At 61.8% G+C, this 10,142-nt stretch overlaps 1 protein-coding gene across 2 annotated transcripts; it reads right to left on the minus strand.

Annotated features, from left to right (window-relative positions):
- Positions 1–62: 62 nt before the first annotated feature.
- On the minus strand, positions 63–9,421 carry RAC3 (Rac family small GTPase 3). 2 transcript variants are annotated; one of them, XM_037914202.2, is made up of 6 exons: positions 9,192–9,421; positions 4,542–4,613; positions 4,071–4,188; positions 2,244–2,306; positions 1,421–1,580; positions 63–1,181 (listed from the first exon to the last, which is right to left on the minus strand). In XM_037914202.2, exons 1-6 carry the CDS (start codon positions 9,224–9,226, stop codon positions 1,051–1,053), a joined length of 579 nt encoding a protein of 192 aa, XP_037770130.1. In that variant the 5' UTR covers positions 9,227–9,421; the 3' UTR covers positions 63–1,050. The 2 variants fall into 2 exon arrangements, with proteins under 2 accessions (XP_037770130.1, XP_037770129.1); XM_037914201.2 differs by having other exon boundaries at positions 9,213–9,355.
- Between the last annotated feature and the right edge of the window lie 721 nt (positions 9,422–10,142).

The raw sequence follows: 10,142 nt of genomic DNA on the forward strand, positions 1-10,142 counted from the left end.
AAAGCATGGCTGTTCCCTCCAAAAAGCTGTGCTCCCTGCTCCGAACAAAGCCACCACACTCCTTCATGGAGAATGTTTATTGTACCAAAATAAGAGGTGTTTATCTTGTCACTCTACATGATGATTAGAAACAGGACCTGTCTTTGTTCTGACCCTCTCCCCCCAAAAACCTTCAAAAGCTCTCCCTGCTCCATCCAAACCGATAAAGCCCAGCACCATACTCCCAGCGGGAAAGGGAGGGAGTAGCTACCAGACTCCTCACTGCCTCTTTTATGGGTTTTGATAGAAAAAAGAGGCAACAACCTCAGCCCTGCTCTGCAGAGACTGGATGAGGGCGGAGAGGCCCCCTGCTAAACATCCTTCTGCCATGACTGATGGGCAGGGAACAGCGCCCAAGATAGTGCCCTAAAGGGCACTAAATGCACAGGACGGTTTCACTCACTGAGCTTGACTAGTGATTAGTACTCAATAAAGCTAATAGTAATTCCTTCAGCCTCTGTCTTCTGCTTATTTTCACCACTCCTGGAGTTAGTTATTTGGCTCCCATAAGCCTCTGGCACATCTCCTTAGAGCACCGGTTAGTTAAGTATCACCAGCAATGTGCTGGGGTGAGGAGGCCCCGCTACCCTTCCAGCTGGTTTTGTCATTCACAAACTATCACACAATGGTCCCTACCCCCCCCCTTAGGGATTCTTCCCACCTGTCTCCCCCTGTGCGTTGCAAGCAGAGGTGCTTCCATCACAGAATGGGTGTCTTAGCCTCTTCAACTTGAAGTTAAGGAGAGCTGCACCTCACTATCTCAGGGAGCTACCCTGCGCCACGCCCCCTGCTCCTCCCCTAGGGGCTGCACGGCATCCACCTAACCTCCCGCCCCCACTGCCCCTTCACATCAACACTGACGTTAAATCAAAGAGACATTTAAAAAACACTGACTTCGTACATGATGAAGGGCCCCACACATCACAGCCCCCTCCAGAAGCACCCAGTGAACACTCAATCTGTTGGAGGAGGATGACAAGGACATGCTGAGTCAGCACCTCGCCAACATCCTCAGAACACAGTGCACTTCTTGCAAGGCTTCTTCACAGGTGGGGGGCACAACACAGCACGGATAGCTTCGTCAAACACTGTCTTCAAGCCCCGCTGTGTCAGGGCTGAGCACTCAAGATACTTCACTGACCCTGTGGGAAGAGAGATCTGTCTCAACCACTCCAAGCCTAGAAAGACCTGGCTCAGACTGTAAACTCTTTGGAGTGGGGACTGTCTTTTTGTTCCATATTTCTTCAGTGCCTACCACAGTAGTGACCTGGTCCACAACTAGGGCTCCCAGGTGTTATGATAAAAAGTCTCCCCTTGGAAATGACAGGCCAGACCCAGTGAGGGGCTCCAGCTCTCGTCAGAATAGGTATCCAAGACTTACCAATCTCCCGTGCCATGGCCAGGCCCTGGGGATAGGTTATGGGGGCCAGTTTCTTATCACGCAGCCTTTCAATGGTGTCCTTGTCATCCCTCAAGTCCAGCTTGGTGCCCACCAGGATGATGGGAGTATTAGGACAGTGGTGCCGGACCTCTGGGTACCACTAAAACAGAGTAGTTCACTGAGAACTGTCAGAGACAGTAGGGGGAAGAATCTTGCAGCATAATTAATCAGTTGCTCATTTATTAGGTATATAGTGCCCCAGTGCACTATACTGAAATACTAGTAACAGTCAGCACAGAAGAAAGTTTTATACGTAGTTCTTAAACCATTTTATAAAGAGAAGTCAATATAACTGGGGAAACTGAGGCACAGAGGGACTGCTGCACAGCAAGTTGGTGGCACAGCTGGGGATAGTAGACAGGTCTCCTGCCCCATTTGCTATCCCATGCTGCCTCCCTTTGCCCCATGTTTGTTTCTAGGACACTCTCTGCTTTATCTAAATCTCAGAAGGCAGGGACATAGCCAAAGGAAGTGTGGCTGATGCGGCTCAGGCACCTCCTCCACTCTGCAGCTGCCTCCTCTCCTCTGGTTTTCATAGGAGGGCTTGAGAAAACTCCATTCGAAAGATTTTGGCTTTGTCTCCGAGGGGCAGGGACTGTTGCTTATGCTCATCCAACTATATTGACCTTGGGCTATGCTTGTGCCAAGACCCAGTGCTGCCAATGACAAGATTACGTGGTACAGCAGTGGGTTTGTCTGTCCCTCATGGGGGCAAGGGACCTTGCCATTCCTCCTCCCCCCCAAAAAGAAGAAAGTGAGTTACCTTGGCTCGGACATTCTCAAATGAGGCTGGACTCACCAGGGAGAAGCAGATCAAGAAGACATCCTGTGAGGGGACAATAGCATTAGCCACTAGGAAAGGATCCAGCAGCAACAGCCAAGGACTAGTGGGGCATCAGTCAGGGACAGTTAGCCCCTCCCCCCGCAGAGCACTGGAGAGGGGTAAGGAAAGCCCTCCACCGAAAGACCAAAAATAGATGACATTTCTGTGGGGGCAGCTCCTCAGCTACCAATCAGAGCACCATGCTGTACTCCAGGGGTCGGCTACCTATGGCACGCGTGCCAAAGACGGCACGCGAGCTGATTTTTAATGGCACGCTGCTGCCTGCCAGGTCCCAGCCGCCAGCCCCGCTCAGCCCGCTGCTGAACCCAGGCTGGCAGCGGGCTGAGCGGGGCTGGCGGCCAGGACCCTGGCAGGCAGCAGTGTGCCATTAAAAATCTTGCCTGCCCCAGCCCGCTCTTCTCCGCCCCCCGCCCCCACGGGGCCAGGGTGAAGAAGCTTGGTCCTGCCAGCTACTGCTGCAGGGCAGGCAAGCTCCCCCCTCCCCTGCCTCTTTCCCCAGCGTGCTGGATTCCTGCCCCTCCTCCTCTCCCTCCCTGCCGCGGATCAGCTGATGGCCCTTGCAGGGGAGGGGGAGAAGCGGAGCCGCAGCTCCAGGGAGGAGGCGGAGAAGAGGTGGGGATGGGGCCTTGGGGAAGGGGGGTGGAATCAGGGCAGATCCCCTCCAGCCCCCTGCTGTGAGCCACTCTAGGCAGGGGGCTGGGAGCACGCCCACGACCCTAGCCCACACCCCCAGCCCTCTGCCCTGATCCCTGCACCCCCCCACAATCCCAGCCCTGACTCCTGCACCACCCACACATACCCAGCCCCCCACAACCTATGCCCTGACTCTTGCACCCCTCACATTCCCACCCCACACATTCCCACCTGCACCCCTCGCACCAAATGGGAGCTGCCCAGGTAAGCACTCCACACCCAAACCTCCTGCCCCAACCCTGACCCCCTCCCTCAAGCTAGCTCCTGGCCTGACCCTACATCCCAACCTGCTCCTTCACCCCCAGCCCTGTGCTCCGTGCACTCCCACCCTCAGCTCAGTGCAGAGAGAGAGGAAGAGAATGGGCTAGAACCAGGGAGAAGGTAGGTACCCGCTCTATGTGGGCTGAGTCACTCTGCCCACTGCCAGTCTGGGGTTCTGGCTGCTGGCCCCGCTCAGCCTGCTGCTGGCCTAGGTGAACGGAACCCCAGGCTGGCAGCGGGCTCAGCGGGCCGGCAGCGTAAGATGAGCATTTTAATTTAATTTTAAATGAAGCTTCTTAAACATTTTGAAAACCTTGTTTACTTTACATACGACAATAGTTTAGTCATATAACATATAGACTTATCGAGAGAGACCTTCTAAAAAACGTTAATATGTATGACTGGCACGCGAAACCTTAAAGTGAATAAATGAAGACTCGGCACACCACTTCTGAAAGGTTGCCGACCCCTGCTGTACTTACTCTCTCTCTCTCCTCCACATGCCCCCCAGCACATTAGTGGTCTGCAAATGCCCCAAAACAAACTGTAGGCTTTTGCACCTCAAATGGCCCCCAGAAAGCAGCAGGAATCACCTGGATGGTCTGCAGGGGGAAAGAGACACCTGTTCTCCTTATCCTACAGGACCTCAAGGTAGCATCTCCAGTGATGCAAACACAAACTCCCAGCTTCAGAAACTGGGAACCTGTCAAAGAGAAGCAAAGGGTGTACCCAGAGACCACCCCGCCCACAATGCAGGGAGCAGAACGAGGCCAGCCCAGGCTGTTCACTCACCGTCTGAGGGTAGGAGAGGGGCCGCAATCGGTCATAGTCCTCTTGCCCTGCTGTATCCCAGAGACCCAGGTTCACTGGCTTCCCATCCACCATGACATTGGCAGAGTAATTATCAAACCTGCCACAGGAAGAATCCCTGTTAGTGACAACGAGGGAACCCATTACAAGAACACAATCCCAGGGTGGGGTAGAAGGGAATTGTCCAGGGCTTAATTTGTAATGAAAGGTGGGGGGGCTCAGGGAATAAGGTGCTGGAGCTCAAGTAATTTTTTACCATTTATAATTGATTCAGCAAGCCCAGAGGTGCCAGGGCTCTGAACTGCCAAGCCCAGAGGTGCTGGGGCTCAGCCCCGGCAAGCCCTGGCACAAAATAAGCCCTGGAATCATCACATGATCATAATTCGCACACCCACACCCATACCCCCACACCCCTCTTAACAACTGTGCAAAGAGCACAGTGCCAATACTCACACAGTGGGGATATACTCTCCAGGGAAGGCATTAGTGGTGTAACTGATCAGCAGGCAGGTCTTCCCCACAGCCCTGCAGAGGGGGAAAGGGCAGAGCATGATGCGGATGAATGGGAGAGTCCACAGGAGAAAAGGTTACAAGCAGCAAGTTGGAGCTTTAGTCAGTGAAAAGGCAGAACTGTGCTGCCCAGAATCTCCAGCACTCTCGGGGTCCGGGACCAAGCCTGAACACATCAAGTGCTGTGTCCTCGCACACATCTGACCATGTTCCAACAGGGAGCAGCTATTCCTGACTAGAGCACCACTTTCAAAGATTGCTACCTCACGCTCAAACGTGTTTATTGGCATAACCAGGGACATGTGGTGACACGCTGCAAAGGCCCCAGCCTCCAAGGCCCTGGCCCAAGCAGCTACAGCATCCAGGCCCCAACCAGAATGGGGCTTTAAATCATGTGACTTCCCATTACTGCCTTCCTCAACAAAACACTTTGCGCTGGCCAAGGGTCACCTTTTCCTTGTTGCTCCTTTATGGAAAGCATTTCTGATAAGTCAAGGCAGGCACGCTGGAACAATGTGTATAATGCAGGGATGGGCAAACTTTTTGGCCCAAGAGCCACATCGGGGTGCGAAAATGTATGAAGGGCGAGGTAAGGAAGGCTGTGCCTCCTTAAACAGCCTGGCCCCAGCCCCCTATCCACCCCCCATCCGCCCCCCTCAGAACCCCTGACCCATCCAACCCCCCCGCTCCTTGTCCCCTGACCGCCCCCGCCTGGGACCCCATCTCCTATCTACCCCTCCCCCCTGTTCCCTGCCCCCCGAACCTCCACCCCATCCAGCCGCCACCTGCTCCCTGTCCCCTGACTTCCCCCCGGACCTTCTGCCCCTTATCCAACCCCCCGGCCCTGGCCCCCTTACCATGCTGCTCAGAGCAGCATGTCTGGGAGCCATGCTGCCCAGCCAGAGCTACACACGCTGCCACTCTGCCCTGCAGGAGCGTGCAACCCCACCGCCCAGAGCTCTGCCCACATGGCTGTGGGAGGGGAGGGGGGACAGTGGGGGAGTGGCCAGGGCTAGCCTCCCTAGCTGGGAGCTTAGGGGCCAGGTAGGACAGTCCTGCGGGCCGGCTGTGGCCCGCGGGCCGTCGTTTGCCCACCTCTGGTATAATGGAGGTGCTGAGAGCCACTGAACCAAAGTGTAAATCCTGCTTATAATGGAAACCACTTCCAGCCAAGGGGTGTGGCAGCATGCCCAGCACCCCTAGTTCTAGCACCCATGAGTCAAGGGAATTGCTTTCTCATCCCACTCAGTGATTTGAACACCGAAGCAGCACAGCTTTCCCCATCACAGGGATGAAATACAGGCATTATTGCATCAGATAAGACCAAGGTCCAGGGGACAAAGACCTGAACAGGAAGTAAGGAGACCTGGTTCTCGTCTTGGCTCTGCCACTGACCTGCTGTGGACAAGTCACTTCCCCTCTCTAGGCCTGTTTCCCTGCCAACGCTCTGCATGTCTTGTCTGTTTAGACCGTCAACTCTCTGGGGCACAGCTTCCCACCCACTCTGTATTTGTACAATGGCTGGGGCCCTTGGGAGTTATTGTATTAAAAGTCCCAACAATGAGAATCCAGCTCCATCTCCTGTCTCCAGCAGCGGCCAGTACCAGTTGCTTCAGAGGAAGGTGCTAAATCATATTATCTTGACTGACGGCTGCTGTGGGGGTAGGGACATGAAGTAAATGACAACCCCAAAGACCTCAGCCGCTCATTATTGTGGCCTTTCTCAGACCATCTCACCCCAATTTCTATGGAGTTAGGGTGCCCAGAACTGACGGCAAATGTTCTTCTTCAGGCCTGCCTAGCACTTTGTCCGCCCCAGATCCCATCCATTGTTCACAGCCACATGTGAATTTGGCCAGTCTTCCTGCATTTTGCATTTCATGCTGTGGCATGATATGCTCAGATGCCAGGTCTCCCACATAATTCAGATCTTGTTGTTTGGGGCAACAATGCAGTAGGGGAAGGCTGGGGATGGGAGATACAGGACCGGGGGGCACTGCAGGGGGAACACAGGCCTGGAGATGGGGGGAAGGCTGGGGAGGGGAGGGACAAAGCAGGGGGGTGCTGCAAGGGGAGGGGACAGAGGGCGGGGGAGGGGACATAGGGCTGGAGGAGCGCTGCAGGGGAGGGAGCTCCAGGACCAGACGGTGAGGCGGGGTGGGAGGGAAAGGCTGGGGAGAGGAGACACGGGGCGGGGGGGGGGGCGCTGTGGGGGGGGGCACAGACCCAGAGGGGGGAAAGACGGGGGAGAGGAGACAGGGCCGGGGGGTGCTGTGGGGGGGAGCAAAAGCCCTGAGGGGGGAAAGGCCGGGGGGGGGCGCTGCAGGGCGATACAGGGCCAGGAGGCGATGCGGTGGGGGTAGAAGGCCGGGAAAGGGAAAAACAGGGCCGGGGGACGATGCGGGGGGGGCGCTGCGGGGCAATACAGGGCCAGGGGGCGATGCAGGGGGTGGGGGGAGGCCGGGGAAGGAAGACACAGGGCCGGGGGGGGGGGCAGGGAGGCCAGGGGGTGATGCGGGGGAGGCCGGGGAAGGGAGACACAGGGCTGGGGGAGGGGAGCCCAGGGGGCGATGCGGGGGGGGGAGGGAGACACAGGCCCGGGGGGGGGCGATGCGGGGGGGGACAAGGGAGACACAGGGCCGGCGGGGGAAGCTGGGGGACGATGCGGGGGGGGGGAGACACAGGGCTGGGAGGGGAGGCCGGGGGGTGATGCGCGGGGGGAAGGGAGACACAGGGACAGCGGGGGAAGCTGGGGGGCGATGCGGGGGGGGGGGAAGGGAGACACAGGGCCGGGGGGGAGGCCGGGGGGGGCGATGCGCGGGGGGAAGGGAGACACAGGGCCGGTGGGGGAAGCTGGGGGGCGATGCGCAGGGGGAAGGGAGACACAGGGCCGGTGGGGGAAGCTGGGGGGCGATGCGGGGGGTGGAAGGGAGACACAGGGCCGAGGGGGGAAGCTGGGGGGCGATGCGGGGGGGGGGGGAAGGGAGACACAGGGCCGGGGGGGAGGCTGGGGGGGCAATGCGCGGGGGGAAGGGAGACACAGGGCCGGGGGGGGAGCCGGCGGGGCGATGCGCAGGGGGAAGGGAGACACAGGGCCGGGGAAGGGAGGGAGACACAGGGCCGGGGGGGGGGAAGCCGGGGGGGCGATGCAGGGGGGGGAGAAGGGAGACACAGGGCCGGGGGGGGGAAGCCGCGGGGCGATGCGGGGGGCGGAAGGGAGACACAGGGCCGGGGGGGGGGACCGGGGGGGGAGGGAGACACAGGGCCGGGGGGGGAAGCTGGGGGGCGATGCGGGGGGCGGAAGGGAGACACAGGGCTGGGGGGGAGCCGGGGGGCGATGCGGGGGGGGAAGGGAGACACAGGGCTGGGGGGGAAGCCGGGGGGCGATGCAGGGGAGGGGAAGGGAGACACAGGGCTGGGGGGGAAGCCGGGGGGCGATGCAGGGGGGGGGAAGGGAGACACAGGGCCGGGGGGGGAAGCCGCGGGGGCGATGCGGGGGGGGGAGAAGGGAGACACAGGGCCGAGGGGGGAAGCCGGGGGAGCGATGCTGGGTGGAGGAGACACAGGGCCGGGGAGGGGAGCCGGGGGGCGATGCGCGGGGGGATACAGGGCCGGCGGGGGGGAAGCTGGGGGGCGATGCGGGGGGGCGGAAGGGAGACCCAGGGCCGCAGGGGGAGCCGGCGGGGCGATGCGCGGGGGACACAGGCGCCCGAGGGGGGAAGCTGGGGGGCGATGCGGGGGGGGAAAGGGAGACACAGGGCCGCAGGGGGGAGCCGGCGGGGCGATGCGCGGGGGGACACAGGGCCGAGGGGGGAAGCCGGGGGGCGATGCGGGGGGGGGGAAAGGGAGACACAGGGCCGGGGGGCGATGCGGGGGGGGGAAAGGGAGACACAGGGCTGGGGGGGGACCGGCGGGCGCTGAGCGGGGGAAGGGAGACACAGGCCGGGGGGGAAGACGGGGGGCGGATGCGGGGGGGGGGAGAAGGGAGACACAGGGCCGAGGGGGGAAGCCGGGGAGCGATGTGGGGTGCGGAAGGGAGACACAGGGCCGGGGAGGGGAGCCGGGGGGGCGATGCGCGGGGGGACACAGGGCCGGGGGGGGAAGCTGGGGGGCGATGCGGGGGGCGGAAGGGAGACCCAGGGCCGCAGGGGGGAGCCGGCGGGGCGATGCGGGGGGGGGAAAGGGAGACACAGGGCCGCAGGGGGGAGCCGGTGGGGCGATGCGCGGGGGGACACAGGGCCGAGGGGGGAAGCCGGGGGGCGATGCGGGGGGGGGAAAGGGAGACACAGGGCCGCAGGGGGGAGCCGGTGGGGCGATGCGCGGGGGGACACAGGGCCGAGGGGGGAAGCCGGGGGGCGATGCGGGGGGGGGAAAGGGAGACACAGGGCCGGGGGACGATGCGGGGGGGGGGAGCCGGCGGGACGATGCGCGGGGGGAAGGGGCAGTTCAGGAGGCGTCTGGGGCGCGGCGCTGCCGGCGGCTGGGACCCACCCGGGGCTTTCTGGTCTCTCGGGCCCGCCTCGCCCCCTGCGCCCCGGCCCCGGCCCCGGCCCCCGCTCTCCGGCCCCGGCCCGCCCGGCCCCCGGCGCTCACCCGTCTCCCACCACCACACACTTGATCGCCTGCATCTGCCCCGGGATGGCGGCGCCTCCGCGATTCCGCCGCAGTGAGACCGGAGCCGGGCGGGGCCGAGGAGCCGAGCGCAGCCGAGCCCCCGGCGGGGGGAGCCGAAGCCGGGGCCGCGGCAGCCTCCGCCCCCCGCGCCCCGCGCCCGCCCCGGGGGAGCCAGCGCTGCTCCGCCGGCAGGCAGGGCTCCCTGGTCCCAGGGTGGGGGAACGCCCGGCCCCGGCCCGAGCACCCTGCCCTCATGGGGCAGGGAGTTCCGCAGGCCACCTCTCCTGTGTGCACATACGAGAAATCTGCAGTCGGGACAGTGGTTGGACGTCAGCCCAAACCTCCGCCCGCCCCCCTTAGCCTGCACCCAGCCGCAGCGAGCCGGACGCCGCGCAAGCCGCAGGGCAGGGAGTCAAGGCCTAGGCGGGGAGGAGGGACAGGCACTGGCCCCTATGGATAGTGCAGGGGTGGGACGTGCAAACAGGCTGAGGAGAACTCAAGCCAGTCAGGGGAGTTCAGGTGCTAGCACAGAACCAGGCCTCAGTCGTCCAGTGAAAGTGGATCCTTTCAGAAGCTAGAGCAAACTCTACCTCTGTGACTTCCTGGATCAGGCTCCGGAGCTGGGGCTGCTTCCCGGGGAGGTAGAGCAACCGGTACCTCCTCAGCACCCTCGGGGTGGGGCGAGTGGCTGACGCCTCCGGCACCCACGGTTCAGAGGTCGCCGAACGGGAACTTTCGGATGACTGGTGCTGGGAGCAGGACCTGCTCGTGATGGGGACCGGCGTGAGGATCGGCGGTGTAATCGGGAGCGCTGGCGCAACCTGGACCAGTGCCATGAGCGTGACCAGTGCCCTCATTCCACCGACAGCGCTGAGCGTCGGAACATCGCCGGTTTGCCTCGAGACGGTGCCGCACGTTGCAGTACCGGAG

Source organism: Chelonia mydas, chromosome 14 (assembly GCF_015237465.2).
Source record: "Chelonia mydas isolate rCheMyd1 chromosome 14, rCheMyd1.pri.v2, whole genome shotgun sequence".
Taxonomy (NCBI): domain Eukaryota; kingdom Metazoa; phylum Chordata; order Testudines; family Cheloniidae; genus Chelonia; species Chelonia mydas.

What these genes read in the sequence shown, in the direction of transcription:
- RAC3 (XM_037914202.2), bottom strand. Translation starts at nt 9,226, where the DNA reads ATGCAGGCGATCAAGTGTGTGGTGGTGGGAGACGG. An exon ending in TGTGTGGTGGTGGGAGACGG is followed by an intron (nt 4,614 to 9,191) that starts GTGAGCGCCGGG and finishes CCCCCTCTGCAG; the next exon opens with GGCTGTGGGGAAGACCTGCC. An exon ending in CCCTCTCCTACCCTCAGACG is followed by an intron (nt 2,307 to 4,070) that starts GTGAGTGAACAG and finishes GTCCCCTCACAG; the next exon opens with GATGTCTTCTTGATCTGCTT.